Source organism: Dermacentor variabilis, chromosome 4 (assembly GCF_050947875.1).
Source record: "Dermacentor variabilis isolate Ectoservices chromosome 4, ASM5094787v1, whole genome shotgun sequence".
NCBI classification, from domain to species: domain Eukaryota; kingdom Metazoa; phylum Arthropoda; class Arachnida; order Ixodida; family Ixodidae; genus Dermacentor; species Dermacentor variabilis.
Window position 1 is genome coordinate 7,873,687 of NC_134571.1, and position 21,829 is coordinate 7,895,515.

General features: G+C 43.3%; 1 protein-coding gene across 6 annotated transcripts in view; it reads left to right on the top strand.

Moving 5' to 3' along the window:
• The window catches only part of LOC142578625 (multidrug resistance-associated protein 1-like), a 289,636-nt gene that overhangs the window by 249,700 nt on the left and 18,107 nt on the right, over window positions 1–21,829 (top strand). For all 6 annotated transcript variants that reach the window (XM_075688047.1, XM_075688043.1, XM_075688046.1 and 3 more), the window contains 2 exons: window positions 7,073–7,231; window positions 9,502–9,668. In XM_075688047.1, the coding sequence (XP_075544162.1) occupies window positions 7,073–7,231; window positions 9,502–9,668 (326 nt within the window). The remainder of the gene's footprint in view (window positions 1–7,072; window positions 7,232–9,501; window positions 9,669–21,829) is intronic.

Here is a 21,829-nt window from a genome sequence, read left to right on the forward strand (position 1 = left end):
GCCTGACCTTCTAGTAATTTGTTTCTAAGTGCTCACCGACAAGATCTCATCCACCAGGGATGTTCTGAGAATTTGTGAAATTATTTTTATAGCTGAAACCTTACCTCAAATAAGCAAAATTTGCAATTTCAGAAAGTTTTTCCCCACAAGTACAATTTTATATACAAAGGTTTGACTGTGTGTGTGTGTGTATATATATATATATATATATATATATATATATATATATATATATATATATATATATATATATATATATATATATATATATATCAGGGTGTCTACCAACCGGGAAAACCGGGAATTCTCAGGGAATTTGAACAGTCTGGAAAAACTCAGGGAAAACTCAGGGAATTTGTGCTTCTATCAGGGAAAATTAGCTGTAACTTTATTGAAAGGGAACGAAAGTCGTATTAATGCTGGCTCCAGTAACAGAGGAATCGCAACGAATCGTCACTGACGCCGTGTCATCGGCACGATGTGTTGCCAGAGTAGTTAACGACCGATTTTTCGGACATGCCCGATAATTTGCACGCCTTTGCGGCACCACCACGTACTCCATATAGTCAATGTATATTTCCCTGACTGCAGGTTTGAAATGGCATTAATCAAAGCCGCCACCGCCGCTATTTTGATTATATCGCCGCTTCGAACCGGCACTCTCGCACGCAGATCCGCTGGCAGCCGTAACCACCACCGCGGCAACGTTAGGCCTCGCTGCTTCTATGTTCAATATCAAGCTTCTTGCCGTGTGGTGCCGTGTTTTTCATTGAAAGAATTCGCCGCTGTCACCAAAGGCACCGACTCCTCCTTTGTAATCCTAGCGATTGGCTTTGAAGCTTGCAGAGCACAGCGCGTTGCGTAATGCCAGTCTCCGAAAGTTAGCTTCGCCTCACCACAGTATTGTTAGGCGGTGAAGCATAACAAGCGTGGGAAGGGGCAATTGTCACGGGACACAGTATGTATTCCTTAATTATACACACATGCACCCCCATCTTCTGTCACAGTAGGAGCACCGATATGGCTAGTAAGTGTACTGGCAGGCCTTAAGAGCTTTTTCGGGCGTGCCTGTGGCAATTTTAGCCCTTAAGGGCAGTTAAAGACAGGCATTCACTATTTTTGGACTGCCCGATTTTCGGATGTTTATGCGGCCCCTAGGGAATCCGAAAAATCGGACATTGACTGTACAACTGACCAAGAGGATGCTTCAAATGATCCATATGGTGTAAGCATGGTAGAAGGAGGATGAGAACAGAAAGGACCGACGCACTGAGGAATTAACGGGAAAGGAAGCGTGCCGCCGCCTTTTTGAAGGAGCTTGAGCTAAAAAAACTAAGTGTTGGCTGACGCCGAGATACAGGTGTCCCTCATCCAAACCAAAATAAACTGTTTTAAGCAGTGAAACCCAGCACTGAGATGTTGTGTACGAGCTGAGAGTATGTCAGGACAGTTGAGGTTGACTTCCCAGCTGCTGAGAGAGAACCTTAGTTGTGAAAAAGTTCAGGCCTCATACAGATGAGGTTGCTGTCAGTTGATAGAAATAGCTCATATTAAGAAATATTTACTTATTTATGTATCTCCTTTTCATTCGTATTTGAAAATGTTCGACTCAATTTGGAATGGGTTTTACCATTTCTTTTGCTGTGCATTTTCCTAACACCTTCCTTCTGTTTTCTTTTTAAATAAAATAGATATTACTCCTTACTATTCAAACTGGATTAAGTCTCTTTTTTTTGTTTGTTTCAGCATGCTTACTAGACAGTGACAGCATCGGGCAATGTGGTGTCAGCCTGTCTTCACATAAAACAAAGTTCTGGCTCTTTCAGGGAATTTTGCAAAGGAGCGCAGGGAAAACCTGGAAAACTCAGGGAATTTGGAAATGTCAGCTTGGTAGACACCCTGATATATATATATACTATTAATATTTATTTTTTTTCACGAATCAAGCTTCCAGTTGATAGTCAGCACTAATCTACCCATCCCCGTCTTTGTCGGTGCTGTTTTTGTTAAGTATGTGTAGACATGCTTTTGACATAGTAAGTCTTGTATTCAGCAGAACCCATTTTACAATGTCTGTCGACAGTAATGCAATTATCATTGAATCAATATAGCGACACACCATATTGCAAACTGTCAAAATGAATTATGTATGAGACGTGTACCGCAGCGAAACTCCTCTTGCGCACATCTGGATGGATGGATGCTATGAGCGTCCTCTTTGGAACTGTGAGGTGGGTTGCGCCACCAAGCTCTTGTTATTATATTGCCTAATGTCCTACCTATGTTAAAAACGAAAAAAGAAGGAAAGGAAAAAAAACACGATAATTTCCCCTAACCAAACTTTCTGAATCCCTGTTGTGAACTTTGTTTTTGCGCGCCTCCGTTGTTTGTTGTTTCCATACCTTTCTTCCACGAATCTTCCAATCAGCACTTACTAATCTCTGCTGCAAGCACGTTTACTTTCCTCCCACTCTGTTGAACCCAACGGTTTCACGTAGGCCAGAGATGCCTAAATGAACCGCTGGGGAAACATCTTCACATTTTAATAAAACATGCTCCATCGTTTCCCTAGCTTTACCGCAGCAAGCACATGCTTCTTCTTCCGTCTTATATCTCGCTTTATGTGTGCATGTTCTGAGGCACCCTGATCCGCTTCCCTAAAGAACACTCAGCACGCCACCTAGTGGTAGTGGCGCAAAGCCTGTGTGTGACCTGCGAAATGCATGGCATGTCAGTGCGTGCAAACGCTGAGAAACACATCATGCAGCAGCTGAGCTCCTTGCTTCTTTCTGGACACACTGCACCATCTAGTGGCGCTGCCTATAAGTTTGCGCATGGCCTCCGAAACGAGAAGCATAGCAAGTGAGTGCGTGAGAATGCTGAGAGTTGTTCCCTTGTTTGCATCACACTCACTAGCATATACTAAGTGACCAAAGTATGCAAAAGGGTCATTTAAGAGTGATTGATACCCACTACATTGATGGCACAGCCCCCTTCCGTTGGTGTTGACTTTCATTGAAAAGCGGCGGATACACAGTTCATTTGTGGCACAGCCTGCTAAAGGGTCGGGTGGCTGACCTTGAGGAACTTGTGTGACATCGGTTCGATTCTGCCCAACATAGAACAAATTTAAAGGATCTTCTTTATCATTGTAGAGCAGCACATTCCCAGTGGCACATACCTAGCTACTAGGAGCACGCGAATACTCATATATTCCATTTCGAATCGAATAGTGACCATTCGAATAATTTGATCCACTAATCAAATATCTAATATTCGATTCTTGAATATTTGATTTTTCGAATATCAGTACCTTTGGGGAACGACCCAGGCATGGTCACTGTTCTGGCGCACACAGCATTCCCATGGCGTGCAACCTCTATCAGTACAAGGTCCATTCATGTTGATGATGTCGACTGAAACGATTAACACAGCATGAACAGAGGGAACTACAACAGCAGCGTGTGTTGAAAGCACGGAAGCATGTGTGAAGATTGGTCTGATTAGCCACCGGAAGGCAGGCTGATCGTATCGAACATGCAAGTTCAGTGTTCACGCTCGCAGGTTCATGCAGTTGGGAGTTCCCAACCCACATGCGAGCACACAGATGAACTTGGCCCGCAGTTGCCAGTTGATTGACCGCTGACCTGAATGTAGCATCCACAGCCATCAGTCTACCCCATATGCGTGATTTATTGGCCGATCAATGCTGAGCCACCCATAGGAAGAATAAACTAGTGGCAAGGTTTCCGTGATGGTTTTCGGCTCATTGTCATGGAGGAACGATTGGCCGCACTGTCTCGCCCATTAAGCTTAATCACAGTGACATCATTGGGTGTTGAAAAGTTACAGTTACTGAATCAAAACTGATCTATTCACAGCGATTGCACGACCCTCAGGAAGCTGACAAACTGCCTCTCCAATAAAGCGAGTGCACGGGATGACCGTTGCATGTTCACAGCTGCCATCTTTGCGAAATGCCATACGGTGGCCCCTTCGTTAGGCGCACAATGGTCTCTTTTTGTATCTTCCAGCGACCAGTCACAAGACTAGTTTTGAATATACATGGTGGGCTCAAAAATATCATGTGGCAGCATACTGACCCCCTGCTGCAGACACATTTACACAGACAGTAGATGGATGCAAAAAAAAAAGGGGGGGGGGTGATTCTTTATTGTCGGCGCCAATGACCGCACAGGGTGGTGCCGAGTCACGTGACGTGCATTCCCCACTTTTGTCTGTCACGCAGATTGGCCTTAAAAGGCCCCTCACCAGGTCTGGCTATTTTGAGCTGACAAGCGCAGAGCATACATTGCGCAATAACGATCGTGTCTGCGAAATGTCACATCGCTACGGGCCACGGAAAGATCTGAAATTTCAAGCCAAATGCCGTTTTTCCTTCTCTTCGCGGCTGCCGCACTCCAAGCCGGATGGTGACGTTGTCAAGACAACATCTGTCATCTGTGCGATCTGTCACTTGAATTGACGAATTGAAGTATAAAACACACAAATGGAATGTCTGTACGTTTTTTGTTTTACTTCGCCCCGAAGCTAGAGAGATGTACTTCCGCTTTGTCTGCTTGTTCCCACGGTCGCACGGCCACGTACGCAGGTACCGAAACCATGCCATTTTCTACCGTGTTCTAGCGCGTGACCATGCTCTGTGATCCACTTGTTCTGCCTCAGTATTCATGTAGAACTGAATTATACCACTAGTCATGTTTCTTTGTGCACAGCGCGCAAAATCATGCACTGCGCGAACAAGACAACAGCTTGTGCACGACGCCATTGACAGAGGTGCGTAGCGCCGAAAAAAAAAGAGCGAGGAGAAAAAAAATTAAGGCGGGGCCTGTGACGTATGCGTCACGCACTCCTCGAGGTCCGGTATAAGAGAAAGCAGGGAAGGAATTTCACTTGCGTAGGCTAGACAGGGCGAGTGGAGAGAGTGCCTTGCTTGGCAGTGGAGCCCACCTGCTGAAATCATGGGTTTGCGGCACAGAAATATTTCTATCTCAGCTATTAATCAGCCGATTTGAAAAATTTTGCGGCAAAACGCTCCCTAGAGGACAAGAACAACTTCCAGTGTATAAACAAAATTTGCTATGGGGCCTGGTGAGGGGCCCTTTAACGAGCTGACGAGAACTGACAGAAACCACCTGCCATAAAAATTTTTTTTAAAACTTGTTTCCTGGAAAAAAACTGGAAAGCAACACTTTTTAAGCAATAGGAGATTGCCATTAAGCGCCGTATGTCTCACTATCAAACTGATAACCCTATTGGTATTTAAGACAGCCTAGCCATTTCTTCAGCTTCAAAGGGAAAAAAAGTACTTAATTTTATTTGACAGATATTCCACCAGTAAAATATATTTTACAGACCTTCATATATGAGCTTAGTTATTAGTGTAGTCATACTAATTTGGTGCTCCCTTAGATGACAGTATAGCAAACTATGTATCTCAATTCATATAGGTACCTATATATAAGTTACCCCTTTCACGGCCGATTTTTTTCGCCATGTGCGACCACCCAGGGTCGATTTATTTAATGCAGATTTTAATTCTTCTGAAGGACCTATTTTGAAAAAAATTTGCCCTAATTTTTCTAGGGTGGCCTTATAGTGAGAAAAAAAATATATTGCATTGGTATATATGTACTCTTTATTCATGAATAACAACAATAAAAGAAAGAAATGAACTTATAAGAATTAAAAATTTGATGCATTGTTATATTTCTAGGCTTAGAATATGCGCACACGAGAATATTTTGCAAGTCTGAAATGTTCCTGCTCCTACACTAATATTTACATCCATAGCATAATCGAATTGCGTAGGTAAGTGCACTGAAGCAAACTGTGTGGTTGCGTGCCCGTCAAAAAGCAAACTGTGTGGCAAACTTCTGCTAATCTTCATCTTATCGCCAAGCAGAGGCAATTAGATATTACGAGTCTCCCCCCCCCCCCCCAAAAAAAAAGGAAATGCATGCATAGCGGCATCCTTCCCATGCTCACCCCTGTGAGCACTAAACGAGTGAGAAACAGGTGGCCACCTTTTGAGCGATTAGTAACGAGATAGCCATTAGTTTTGCTAGCGCAACAAGCCAAAACCGCCCCCGGAACAAAACCCAAACCGCCGCCTGCCCGCCCGCGTGCCAATGTGCGAGCAGTAGTATATAGATGCGCCGGAGCAAACTAGCTCTAAAACAAACCATGCAACGAAAATCGAGAGAGGGAGGTGCGAGAAAAAAATTCCCTGTATTTCCACATAGTGGCAGCACATTCCAGGGAAGAAAAAATTAGGAAATTGGCATGTTTTTTAAACGTACAAACGGCGCCGTAAATATACGGCATCAACCAATTTGGACTCGTTCGCAGCGCCGTGTATTTACGTCATTGACCCTGAAAGGTTAATGGTAGCTAGCCAGATTCTTGGTAAGTAATGGGATTAGCTTGCTGAGCATGCATAGCATTGTGTTTCTTGCGCAATATTTGGAAGCATAGAAGGTTGTGTTAAATTTTCTGTTATTCGATTCAAGGTTCGGCTTTCTTTTTCTTGATTCGATTCGAAATCTACTATTCAGTATTCACACACCCCTACTACTTACCAAGTTGGCATTAAAGATGTTTATTAAAGAACGGCACGCACCTACTGGCGCATACCCAGTGTCACAAGTTGGCATCAAAGAGGTTAATTGAACACCAGCACAGATCAAGTAGAACATAACCAGTGCTCCTTGTCAGCATCAAAAAGTTTTATTGAAGACCAAGACCTGCCCAGTCCCACATCTGCAGTGACCCATGTCGGTGTGAAGGAGGTTCATTGAAGAGTGGTGCACATGTACACACTGCCACATGCTCGGGGACCCAAGTTGGTCCTAGTAATTGGTTTTGAACCCTCAGCACAGCAGCTTGATGTGCTGCCCATTCAATGAAGGATTACCCAGTGACCCAGGTAGGCAGGAAAACAGTTAGAGACATAAGATACAGTGAAAATTAGCCCCAGAAAGTTTGTGAAAGTACCCAAAGAATGCCAGCACATTAAAATAAAATACATAACTTTCCTGGATGCTTTCAGATTGGCCTCGTTGGAAGGACAGGTGCTGGCAAGTCTACACTGGCACTAGCCCTCTTCCGAATCATTGAACCCAAAACAGGCACAATCAATGTGGACCATGTGGACATTACCAAGATTGGCCTTCATGACCTTCGTTCCAAGATGACAATCATTCCTCAGGTTTGTGAGTATTCCTGAAAAGCTAATGCTGTTACCATGCCCTGTAGCGGGGCCCTGGGGAACCCCTCGATCCTTTCCTTAATGTGCCAGCAAATCCCTGTGCTTTTGTTTTCTAGACAAAAAAAGGAACTTTACAGAAGAACCATGCCTCTATAAACAACTCTAGTCTATCAGCAAAAAGTTGCACTGTGCTTACAATGAAGATATCTGAATATTTGAAATTTTGAAAGTGAGTCAAATATTGCATTCCTAGTAAGGGTGTGCAAATGTTTGAAAATAGATACTACAATTTGAACATATTTTTAATATTCACATTTGATTTGAGAACCAGGTGTTCGATAGTTTTTAAGTATTCAACATGACACAAGGATTTGCAACTAACCAAAAATTTCAGAGGGCATTTATGAGCAGCAGCTTTCATTTTTTCCTTACAAGGTCCATCGACAAAGCACTGAAGTGGCTTTAAGCATTGTTAAATAACGCTACTGGCTGGAGTTTACTAGCATACTCTAGCCTGAGCCACACTATGCGAAGCATGACGATGCAATGGTTACATTTTGTGTGCTTATCAGAAGTCTATCAGCAGCATTAGAATTTATTCGGGTACAGAACCCGCGAGCAACCTGCCTATTAAGCTGGAAGTCCATAAGAACCCAGAATAAGTGTCTGATGTTTAAATGCAACGTGAAGTACATGAGATTTCTTGTGACCGAGATCAGCAAATCTCTTATGCACAGCGGAAAAAATGAAAAGGTAGTTCTTCCATCCCTTAGTGCTCAACTGATGTGAAGGGTGAGACAGCATAGAAATTTAAAGGGCCACAAAACTGTTTTGATCGTGCCTAGGTATATCACTCGGGCATACTATCTCTCATAGAATGCTTTTTCACAAAAATTTCATGCCTACGCCAAGTGCTTAAACGTTACTTTTCTTTCGGGCCATGGCATTTCCCTCAACTGTTATTTTGTGCTGCCATGGCTGTGTCCCTCCTTCTTGGGCACACTGTGACATGGTGATGCATGTTGTCCACTTCCAGCAGATTTGATCCAAGCATGTTCCCACATCTCTTTCCTAAACAGTTCTCTCGTTACTTTGGTGGCTTCAAAGTTTGCATGCAGTTCTCGCCTTCTCAACAGTGTGCAGTCGCTACAGTTTACTGTCTGCCTTCCCTGCAGTGCAGGAAAGTGAGCACAATACCAAGCTAGTAGCGTTGCTGTTTCTGCTGCCAAAAAAGGTATCACTGCACCTATGTTTGTGTGAAAACCCCTCCTTGCCTCACCAGCTGCCATTGTCGCTGAACTATTCTTAATGGTCACATTCTTTCTAACCCCTCACCTTCCTACGTGCAGCCTCACAAAGCTTCCACAAAGCCCAGCTATTTAGAAGAAACTCCTCATTCCACTTCTTCCTTCGCACAAGTGTGGGAACAAATTCACATGTACAGGCAACAGCTGTAACAGACAATCTGTATTTTCAGGTAGAAGCGGGCCATTGATTTGAAGAAACATGTGCATTTATTGCATTTATTTATCTATTTTTACTGGTGCACAAATTACTATTTATACATATTCTAGTAAAGTAGCATATGTTCAAGTATTCCCTATGTTGTACCATGGGCACCCAATCTGATTGCTTGTCCGAGTGATGTCACTCACCCATTTTACGAAGAATGGACAGAGATGCCTAAAGATGCAGTGTGCAGAACCACTGCAAAGTGTTTCAATGCAGATGTTTAAAACCTAATAATAAACTGCATGCTTTATGCAGAACATCCAAGTTTGGCCCTTGATAATAGCAAGTACTTGCCTTACTGACTCATTGCATTTGTACAAAATTGTCAAAATTTGTACAATGCACTGCTATCTCTTCATTGTTCACCTGATTTGTCAGGAGAAAGAGAATGAACAACCAACATTTTACATGCATCTTGCCATCATAGTAGAGAGCTGCTGTATAGGTGAACTAATTTCACTGCCTGCCAGCAAATAAAACCAGGCCTACAGTGCTGCCAAATGTTTTATTGAAAAGTGCAGACCATGAAATTTCACTTTATTGTGGGACTTGAGCAACAGGAAAGTAGAAATAAGCACAACACCTTCACTTGATGTTGTTCGAATAAAAATATTGATCATCGTACACTGAGACTAGTCTGGCTGCATTTAGGTGGAGGTGAAATGCAAAAATGTTTGTGTACTTAGGTGTATGCTGAAGAACCCTCCGGTGGTCAAAGTTAATCTGGAGCCCCTTCGTTTGACTGTGGTGTTGTGCAGGACCCGGTGTTGTTTGCGGGCACTTTGCGGTGGAACCTGGATCCCTGCGGAGAGTACACGGATGACGCTCTGTGGCAGGCATTAGAACAGGCACACCTGAAGGACTTTCTGGCCACCCAAGACGCTGGCCTGGACTATGAAGTGGTGGAGGGTGGCGAAAACCTTAGGTATGCGCACGTGGCTGGAGCAAATTTGAACACAATGAACCTCTGTCAAACTACAGCTTCATGAATATGGTGACTGTAAAATGCCACATGCCTCTGTCAAACTAAACCCCAAATACATAGGACTACAGGTGAATACTAATACTAGCAAAACCTTTTGTTGCTCCTAGCATCAGCCTTCTCACAAATTGATGACTCAATCTATTAATCATTCATTTAAACAATGAAGTGTTTTATTCACCTCCCCCCCCCCAAAAAAAAAAGAATCGAAAGTGTCATAAAAATATTTGAAATGGTAGCCTCATGCATCTATCTACCTGTTGATTGTTATAGCAAACAGTGCAAAACAAACTTTGTTGGGATAACTTTGTACCGTTAGATGCTACATACAACTTGAATTCACTGCTCGTGTAGAAAGGAATAATTTGTCTGTCAACCTAAATTTCTGGCCAACTTTTACTGCTAGGCACAACCTGCCCTAAATTTTGTCAGCACTTTTATTACTTTCTGCTGTATATATTGTAACTACTGGGAAAACTTAATTATCATTAGAGGCACAGCTTGCATCGTCCACAAGAAAATGAGACAGCCTAGCTTGGAGGAAGGTGCTTAACTCTTTCCCTACCATGGGTAAAATAGGTGTTTCTTTTTGTTGGTTACTCCAGATATATTTTCGAAGGAACTACTGCACACAATATTTTATGTAATACACAAACAAAAAGCAGAATGAATGCACTTTTCATGCATAAAGATTTTATTAATATTAATATTATTAATGGTTATTATTAAGATATATGTAATCAAAAAGATGTAAACTGCCAGAATCAAGATTGTGGGATAAAATTGAACAAAGTCTGTAAAGACATGCTTTTATCTATTAAGACAAAAATGCAACAAAATATTATTAGATATACAAAATGTATTGCCGTCTAACAGGCACTACAGTGAACTTTCATTAAGACGAATTCAGTTAAGCTGAATTCTCGCTTATGAAGAACAACATGGGAACGTTTCTTTGGTTTTACATAGATTCAGTGCAAAAAAAATCCGCTTAAGACGAACCGCCTCAGACGTGCTCTCTGGTTAAGACGAACATTCCGAGTGGCCGCCACTGCTACCAGTCCTGGAGGCTAGGGTGCCTCGATGCACCACACCCGGGGACGCGTGCATCAAGACTTTCCATGCAGCAGTGCGGAAAGTGTCAAAACCGGCATTTCAAACCATCATTATCAGGCTAACAATGCCCAATGGGCATGGTATGGAAAGAGTCAATTCATTATGCTGTTCACCAGGATTTCCCTGTGTGCGTGTTGCTTGACCCCTGGAGTTGATCGCCGCCAGAACAATATGTACGCCTACTGCGATCCATCACGCAGAATCATGGTTGAAGGTGAAACTTCAACAGCTCCAAGATACCCATTAAAACAGACGTTTGGGCGAGTTGGTAAGACATTTGAAACAAAACAGTGTGGTTTTCACGGGGACAAGCAGGGAGAAATGACATGCACGAGCGCTGACTTGCAGCTGTGACTTGCGCTGACTTCCAAGTCACCGCTGCCCTGATCACAGTATGGTCACCGCACCGTGCTTGTGCATCTGATGGACTTCATTGCCACAATCTTGGTGATAGCGTCATCGGGGTATCAGTGGATGGTGACACATGCGAGATCAGCGAGAACATCACGCCTTTTGTCCTGACATCTGCGCTTGCGCCTTCTTCTGTGACGTCTCATCACGTGGGACTTCCAGCGCCTTTAAAACGGGTCACACTGCAAGTTACCTCCTGTGGGCTTGGCAGCAGCGCTTCGGGAATGATGCTTCAAAATCCGTTCTGCTTCTCGGTGCAGGTTAGTTCTTACTTACCTATGAAGTGCTGTCGGAGTGACAACCGTTTCTTGATGCTGCTGCCATGCCCACTGCTGTTGTCTGATATGCTTCCGTTTGTGTTGAATCTTTTATCATGTGGCGATATTGAGGCAAACCCAGGTCCAACTGAGAAAGAACTCTTGATGAAGCTACTTGATGGGCAGAATAACATGATGACCACCATGAATAGCCTGTTATCGAATCAAAATAGAATGGAATTAGATATAACAGATATGAAGGAAAGACTAAGCGGTTTAGAGGTTAACTGGTCTGTTCTGCAATCTTTAGAACAAGAATTAAAAAATGTGAAGTCATCTGTTGCTACTTTGGAAACACAGGTGTCATATTTACAGAATAAGTTAGGTGACCAAGAAAACAGAGGTAGATGGAACAACCTGTTCGTTTACGGGATACAGGAACATGGCAATGAAACAACGGATAGCCTAACAAAAATGCTACAAAACGATCTTTTCAAGGATAAGCTGGGACTCAGTGTTAGTGGCATGGAAAGGCGTCACAGACTAGGCAAAAAGAGCAGAAAAGGCCGCCCAGTGATAATTAAATTCTTGGATTATTGTGAAAACTAACCATTATGAGGTCTTGTTCAAAGTTAAAAGGAACAAACCTTTCCGTAACAGAAGACTTTTCATTCAGAGTGCGTCAAATAAGAAAAAAATTATGGCTAAGTGCAAAACAGGAAAAAGTAAATAATGTTAAGGTGAAATTGTTCTTTGATAACTTAAGTGTGGAAGGTGTAATGTTTGGCTGGGATGAAGCTAAATATAAGCGCTTTAAACTTACTAAAAAGAAATGAATTTACAAGATAAGCAGTAGGCCGTTCACAATTCTTAACATGAATTGCCGTAGTGTCGTGAATAAAACTGTCCAGCTTGAGAGCATGCTTTTTTCGCTAGACCCCGACATGACCGTACTAACCGAAACTTGATTAAGTGATGATATATTTGACAGTTAATTCGTACCAAAGAATTATAAAGTGTTACGTAGGGACTGGGATTGAAGAGGGGTAGGTATTGCTGTACTGTATAAATCTTTTATTATGCTGAAGACAATGCCTGATGTTCCGGATGTAGAAAGCATATTTTAACGCGACAGCGTTAAGGAGCTCGTGTCGCAGAAAAGCCGGTGTCGTCGGCGTCGGCGGCGTTGGCCGTGAGCGATAAATCCCAGCAGGCACTTCATGAATAAAAAACAACTTGCAAGATGGGCTGGGTGGGAATCGAACCAGGGTCTCCGGAGTGTGAGACGGAGACGTTACCACTGAGCCACGAGTTCGATGCTTCAAAGCGGTACAAAAGCGCCTCTAGTGAACGCGGTGTTGCCTTAGAAATGAGCTGTTTCTAAGGCTCAGGCGTGCGTCGCTTGCTCAGGCGCACATTTCGTTGTCGCACCGAACGCTGCGTTGCTCGATGCTCACCACGTCCGATGCGGGGCGCGTAGTCGCTGCGCCGTAGCCCATTGTCTTACACCCCTTGGCGGGTCGACGGAAACGCTGTCGCGTTCAACTCTTGAAGGCGAAGCTTAAGCGTCCTCCAATTTTTGTAAATTATACATGAATAATTTTAGATATATCCTTGCAGCTTTGTACAGACCTCCTAATTCCACTATTGATAACTTGGGGTACTTGTCAACTTATATGCATTCATATGTAATGCGAGAAGATAAATTAATACTAACCGGAGATTTCAACCTGCCAAATATCAATTGGGAAACTTTTTCTTTGTATTCAATTCAGAGTGCAGAAAGTGCTATGACTGATATAGCTTTTACCTTTGATCTACTACAAATTGTGAAGGATTTCACAAGAATTCAAAATGATTCAAGGGCCATTCTTGATTTGTTTTTTGTAAGTGGCACCATAACGGATGTTACTGTACATCTCATGTACAGTAACATCCGGTATTTCCGATCACAAAGCAGTTGTCCTGATGTTGAAAAGTGCTTTAATCAATCGAACCAATAACATTCCATATTTTCCAAATTTTTCAAGAGCACAGGATGACTGTACAATAGATATGCTAGCTTTTAACTATGATCACTTTCAACGCCTTGATTGTAGTGTAAATGACTTCTGGCTTTTTTTAAAAGGCCTCATTTTTTATTGTGTGAACGCTTTGTTCCTAAAATAGTGAAGAAGTCCGAGCGCCGAAATCCATGGATTACGCGGGAGACATTACAGATGAGACGAAACTTACGCGATTAAAAAAGAAATGTGCTAAAATAAAGGATGGCGAAGAACTGAAAGCCGGTATTGATAACTTGTCCGAAAAACTTCACGAAAAGATTGTCAAAGATAAAGAGTATTATCACAGCACATTACTACCAGACTTTATCAGATCATCTCCTGAGAAATTCTGGATGGTTGTGACGCCGACCTCTTCCGACACCTTTTTTATAAATGGTGAAAATGTGCGGGATGAGAAAACTGTGTGTTCTGCTTTTAACAACCATTTTAAGAGTGCATTCACAAGTGATGATGGCTGGTTAAAAGGTTAACAAAAACCCGGGGCACTTCGCCGACCAAATAAAGATTTAAAAGAAAAGAAGACGTTTCGGCTCCCACACGGGAGCCTTGTTCACAGGTAAAATAAACAAAAGTGCTCGAGCAGCTCGCTTAAATAGTCTAGAACATGTGACGCAGGCAGCGCGCATACACTGACGGCAGATTGCCATCGCTCCTGTTCAGAGTGTGTGGCGTAGTCTGGATCATGAGGGACTCAAGATAAAGGCGTCGAGATAGCCCTTTTTCCCTGGCAAGGACACGTGCCTTCCCCCAGTTGATTGCGTGGCCGCTTGAAGTGGCATGCTCAGCCAAGGCACTGGATTTCACATTTTCTTTTTTGACGTCATAATTGTGCTGTTTAAGACGCCTTTCAAAGTCACCAGTTTCGCCAATGTTCACGTAGTCGCAATCCGCGCATGGGACAACGTACACAACACCTGGGAATTTCTCTTTTGGTAATTTGTCCTTAACATTGACGAGTGATTGCCGTAGTTTCTGGTTTGGAATGTGTGCCACTTGAACATTGTATGAACGCAGAATACGGCTTAGAGCTTCACTCGTGGATGGGATATAGGGTATTCCGGCGCGCTTTTGACTAGAGGCAGCGTGGGGTAACTGCGGACGTGCCATTTGTCGTTCGACAGCATTCAAGAAAGAGCACGAGTAACCACAGGCTGATAGTTCCCGCCGTACCACGCTTACGTCGGCTGCGTAGTCTCGTGCAGATTTTCTCCGCGCGTCGTAGAAGCGTCGAAACCACTGCCCTTTTGTGAGAAGCAGGTTGCAAGGAGCCGAAATGCAAGTAGCGTCCTGTGTGCGTTGGCTTTCTGTAAACTGCGAACGACAAAGTAGGCCCCTTTCTTTCAATCAGCATATCAAGGAACGGAAGCTTGCCGTCGACCTCCTCTTCTACCGTGAACTGGATCGCTGCTTCCATGCTGTTCAGGTGTGAAGTGAACGACTGAACTGCTTCTTTATGAATGATGCAAAAACAGTCGTCCACGTAGCGAAAGAATGCCTTCGGAGCAGGGCTGAACGAAGCGAGTGCTCGACTTTCAAGTGCTTCCATTGTCAAGTTAGCGGCGGTTACCGATATAGAAGCTCCCATAGCCGTTCCACGGACCTGTTTGTAGAAACACTCTTGGAACGTAAAGTACGTATTTGCTAAACAGAACTGTAACAGCCGAGCCAGGTCCGGTGCATCAATGGGCGATCTCTCGGGTAGAGTGGCATCCGACTCCAGAGCGGTACTGCATACATCCACAGCCAGTTCCGTTGGCACACTAGTAAAAAGCGATTTCACGTCAAAAGAGACCAGGATGTCGTTTTTGTCCAGTACGACGTCACGGACTTTGTCCATCAAGTCGTAGGAATTGCGTATGTGAGTGGCACGTTGTCCGACGAGGGGCGAAATGACACGATGTAAAAATCCTGATAGCTTGTGCAGGGGTGAACGCGTGAAATCTACAATTGGACGCATGGGAACGCCTGGCTTGTGAACCTTGGGGAGGCCATAAAGAGCAGGGGTCGAACCATTATGACAAAGTAATGTAAAATACAGTGACTTGCGTTCAGGGGGGACCACACGAAAGACATCGGCCACACGAAATGATGGCTGTTTACCATGCTTTTCTGCTGAACTGCCTTCCTTTCCCGACATTGTTATTTCGGGACAGGGTATTCTAAATTTATTGTTAAAGCTTGGCATTAAAAAATCTCCAGGGCCAGATGATATTCCGAACTGTTTTCTAAAGCGTTATGCTGAATGGTATGCAAAATACCTGTACATTCCATTTGCGAAGTTAATCAACGAAGGATCATTACTGGAAGACTGGAAAATTGCTAGAATAAAACCTTTACATAAATCGGGTGATAAATCTTGCATCAAAAATTACAGTATCAACGTCTTTTAAGCTCTTAGAACATATAATTCATAAACATATAACTGGCTTTCTAGACGAACATAACGTTTTTAAAAGCATGCAGCATGGTTGCAGCCTTTTACAAGCATGCAGCCTTTTTTGTTGTTGTTGTTGACCACAACCATTATAAGGCCTACAAATCATAAAGCCAAGGCAAATTTGGTTGTAGCTTTATTTTTTTTTTTTTCACGGAAGTGTGCAAGGTGATGTAAAGAATAAAATGGGGCATCCACTTCAGAATGTTTTATGCATACAGACCGCTTGGTATGTCTTGAACAGTCGTTCTCGTAGCATTCGACAGCATTCGACAGTTGGTAAGCGCGATCATCATTAGCTAGACTTGGCACACGACATATCGCTGTGGCAAGTTGGGGGTACGATCATTACACTGGAAAGAAAAAAATCGAATTTTGATGACAAAATTCAGGGGTGCAATCATTACACGAATGCAATAATTACGCAAGTAAATTCGGTAGCATTGGAGAGATCGTATCTCCCTGCCTGACGCCCTTCTTTATTGGATTTTGTTGCTTTCTTTATGGAGGACTATGGTGGCTGTGGAGCTGCTATAGATATCTTTCAGTTTTTTTACATACAGCTCATGATTCCGTAATGCCTCCATGACTGCTGAGGTTTCGACTGAATCAAAAACTTTCTCGTAATCAATGAAAGCTATATATAAGGGTTGGTTATATTCCGCACATTTCTCTATCACCTGATTGATAGTGTGAATATGGTCTATTGTTGAGGACCCTTTACGGAATCCTGCCTGGTCCTTTGGTTGATGGAAGTCTAAGGTGTTCCTGATTCTATTTGCAATTACTTTAGTAAATACATTGTAGGCAACAGACAGTAAGCTGATCAGTCTATAATTTTTCAAGTCTTTGGCATCCCCTTTCTTATGGATTACCCCTTTCTGACGGACTTTACCCAACGCCGATTCCACGTCTTCATAGAAGCTTTCGACTTCCTGGTCATCATGACTGGATGTAGGGGCATAGACCTGTACGACCTTCAATTTGTACCTCTTATTAAGTTTCACAACAAGACCTGCCACCCTCTCGTTAATGCTATAGAGTTCCGGTATGTTACCAGCTATGTCCTTATTAATCAGGAATCCGATTCCTAATTCTTGTGTCTCCGCTAAGCCCTGGTAGCACAGGACGTGCCCACTTTTTAGCACTGTATATGCTTCTTTCGTCCTCCTCACCTCACTGAGCCCTATTATATCCCATTTACTTGCCTGCTAATTCCTCCAATAGCACTGCTAAACTCGCCTCACTAGATAACATTCTAGCGTTAAATGTAGCCAGGTTCAGATTCCAATGGCGGCCTGTCTGGACCCAGAGATTCATGGCACCCTCTGCTGCATCACAGGTCTGACCGCCGCCGTGGTCAGTTGCTCTGCAGCTGCTGGGTACTGAGGGCCGGGGTTTGATTGTTGTATTCATATAGGAGGTTGTGGCCATGTACTGCACCAGGGTGGCCAATCCTGCTCTGGTGAGGGAGTGCGTTACCGGTTTTTGTCACCGGGATCAGGCCACACTCCAGGCCTGTTTATGCAATTTTATCAACACACAGATTTTTTTTTTTTTATCCGGTGGAAAATTGCACGGCACCGGGATTCGAACCACAGTCCTCTTGCACGCGAGGTGGATGCTTTACCTCTACGCCACCGCTGCGTCTTACACATTGCTAAATAACGCGGCCAGGTCCTTTGCTCTGGAGGTCTCCATGATAAGAAGCAAGACGGGGTAGGATGCCTAATTCGTAAGGACATAGCGGGCAACACTGAGGAATTCTACAGCATTAATGAGAGGGTAGCAGTAGTCGTAATCAAACTTAATAAGCGGTATAGATTAACCCTTTGAGGGCCAATTTTTTTCGCCATGTGTGACTGCCCAGGGTCAATTTTTTTTATTGCAGATTCCAATTCTTCTGAGGGACTTATTTCGAAAAAAATTTACCGCAATTTTTCTAGGGTGACTGCAAAGTGAGAAAAAAATATTTTGCGTTGGTGTATATCTACTCTTTATTCATGAATAGCAACAATGAAAAAGGAAATAAACTTTTATACACATAGTTCAAGGCCTTGAAAATGCGCACACGATAATATTTCGCAAGACTCAAATGTTCCTGCTCTTGCACTAATATGCACATCCATAGTGTCATAGTGCCCGTCAAAAAAGCACGTGTGACAAACTTCCACTAATCTTCATCTTATCACCAACCAGAGGCAATTAGTTCTCGCTAGTGTCAAAAAAAGAAAAAAGAAAAGGAGCAGCGGAAACGCATGCACGGTGGCATCCTTCCTATGTGCAACCCTGTGAACACTAAATAAGCAACAAAGAGGCAGTCGGCCTTTGAGCGATTAATAACGAGATAGCCATCAGTTTTGCAAGCGCAAGAAGCCGAAACTGCCCACAGAACCAAGCCCAAACCGCCCCGCCGCCCACGCATCAATGCACGAGCGGTAGTATATAGACGCACAGGAGCAAACTAGCTCTAAAACAAACCATATAACGAAAACCAAAAGAGGGAGGTGCGTGAAAAAAATTCGATGTATTCCCACATAGTGGCAGCACATAACAGAAAAGAAAAAGTTAGAAAATTGGCGCGCTTTTTAAACGTACAGATAGCACCGTAAATATACGACATCAACAATTTTTGGACTTGTCCGCGGCGCCACATGTTTACGTCATTGACCCTCAAAGGGTCAAAGGTAGTTCAAGCCCATGACAAAGAATGAAAGTGTCCAACTGAAGAGATAAGATAGAATTCCCGGAACTGTTAAAACTCATCAACAAAACGAAAATAAGTGATATTCCAAATTATAACATGAGAAAGACTGAAGAAGCCATAAAAAATGGGCACAGGGGGAAACTTGGCATAGGACAAGCCATCAAGATGTATGCACTGAAAGATAAGCAGGGTAATATGATCAGTAATCTTGAAGGTATAATAAAAGCAGTGGAAGAATTCTATACTGACCTGTACAGTACCCAGAGGACTCGGGTGTACTCTATTCAAAATAATAATGAACAGTATACAGAAACTCATCCTATAACTAGAGATGAGGTCAGAAGGGCCTTGCAAGGCATGAAACGAGGAAGAGCAGCAGGAGAAGATGGAATAACAGTCGATTTAATCAAAGACGGAGGAGACGTAATGCTTGGAAAAGTGGCGGCTCTTTATACGAAGTGTCTATCGACTGCAAAGGTCCCAGAGAACTGCAAGAATGCAAACATTATACTAATCCATAGAAAGGGAGACGTTAAAGAATTGAAAAATTATAGGTCCATTAGCTTACGCTAGGTATTATATAAAATATTTACCAAAATAATCTTCAATAGAATAAGGGCAACACTGGACTTGAGTCAAGCAAGGGAACAGGTCGGCTTCAGGAAGGGATACTCTACAATAGATCGCATCCATGTCATTAATGAGGTTATCGAGAAATTCGCAGAGTACAATAAGCCTCTCTATATAGCTTTCATAGATTACGAAAAAGCATTTGATTCAGTAGAGATACCAGCAGTCATAGAGGAATTTCGCAATCAAGGAGTACAGACTGTTTATGTAAATACCCTGGAAAATATCTACAGAGATTCCACAGCCACCTTAATTCTAAACAAGGAAAGTAGGAAGATACCTATAAAGAAAGGGGTCTAGACAAAATCTCTCTAATGCTATTCACTGCGTGCTTGGAAGAAGTATTCAAGTCATTAAACTGGGAAGGTTTAGGAGTAAGGATCGACAGCGAATACCTCAGCAACCTTCGGTTCGCCGATGACATTGTTCTATTCAGCAACACTGCAGGCGAGTTACAACAAATGATCGAGGACCTTAACAGGGAGAGTGTAAGAGTTGGGTTGAAGATTAATATGCAGAAGACAAAGATAATGATGAATAACTAGGCAAGGGAACAAGAGTTCAAAATCGCACAGACTCTAGAGGCCGATGCCTCTAATGTCTGTGAAGGAATACGTTTACCTAGGTCAACTAATTGCAGGGAACCCTGACCATGAGAAGGAAATTCACAGAATAAAAATTGGTTGGATCGCATACAGCAGACATCGTGAGCTCTTGACTGGCAGCTTACCGTTATCATTGAAAAGGAAAGTATACAATCAGTGCATTTTACCAGTGCTGACATATGGGGCAGAGACTTGGATACTGACAAAAAAGCTTGAGAACAAGTTAAGGACCGCGCAAGGAGCGATGGAACGAAGAATGCTAGGCATAACTTGGAAGTGACAGAAAGAGAGCGATTTGGATCAGAGAGCAAACGGGTATAGACGATATTCTAATAGACGTCAAGAGGAAAAAATGGAGCTGGGCAGGTCATGTTAGATAACCGTTGGACCATTATGGTTGCGGAATGGGTACCAATTGAAGGAAAACGCAATCGAGGACAACAAAAGACTAGGTGGAGCGATGAAATTAGGAAATTCGCGGGTGCTAGTTGGAATCGGTTGGCGCAGGACAGGGATAATTGGAGATCGCAGGGAGAGGCCTTTGTCCCGCAGTGAACATAAAATAGGACGATGATGATCATGATTATGATGATGATGCAGAGACTCCACCTCGGCCATAAAAGGAGATGCATAAAGTATAAAATGCGTGCCTTTTGGCAGTTGAAATGCACCAAATGACTCCACAGGCATCCGGTGAGCTTTGTATGCTCTGGATTCCACTGGACACTATTTTTGCTTACATACAAGCTGACACTGCTACCCACAGTGGGACTGGACTGGAAAACCTTATTATGGTCCTGCAGGACGTGCTTAGTGCATAGCGGGGTGTCTTCCACATAGGGACCGCTTCGCAGGCTTGCTAAACAGCCCATTGCTGGTCGGCATGTAGTGAACTTCTGATGGACTTCTCCCACTTGTCCGAGGTAGAGTTGTGGGCTACCACCTACTTTGGACACACCTTTCCCAAGTGACCCCCAGGGTGGTTTTGTCCACTGCACCACATGAGATTTAATCCCGCCGTGTGGTTCAAATGTGCCAGGCAGCCTTACCTACTAGGGGAAGGTGGTGTTGCGGAGACTCCCTGTGAGAGCGGCGCTTACCCCATCGATCACCTATGCCTGGCCACAATGCTGGACCATTTGGGGACACCTGCCCACATTGCTGTGCTCAAGCATCCACAGCTACAATCAAACACCTATTGTGGACATGCCCTGGTCTAAACCAGACCTGACGGCACTACCTACAAGCAGTGGGCCTTTATCCCGCAAGACAATCGGACTATGATTCTTGGCTCTTTGTGACCAACCATCGAACACTACTGATGTACATTGGTGAAACTGGCCTACATTTATATATTTGATCATTCATGCCGTTAAGCAAATTTTCGAAATAATAAAAAAAAAGCATTACCTTGGTTTTTGGGAAGGCTCCCGTCATGGTGAAGACTGCCTTTAAATGCCATCAACATATGCAGTAGCACTACAAAACAGATTCAGTTGAAATTGATGCAGACATTGCATGCCATACATGTTCTTGAAAAGTGTTGGTTCTAATGTTATGTGGCCACTTCCAAAGCATAAAATGTAACAGTGCTTTATTACCAATAGTGGATATTGACATGTGCCAAGGCAAGAGCAAGCAACAGAACAGCAGCAAGACATGAAATGCCAGACACGAAAGAACGGTTCTCCAGCAGGCCTGGGATCTTGGTCTTCATCATCTGCTGCGCCGTTTTTGCTGAGCATGCTATGCTGACTCTTTGCTGGCTCAAAACACCAGATGGCATTATTCTCCATCCCAATGAAGCATCAACTCAATGCTCAAACACAAGAGGTACACGGAAGGCACACAAATTAGGTAAGACAAAAAAAAATGACA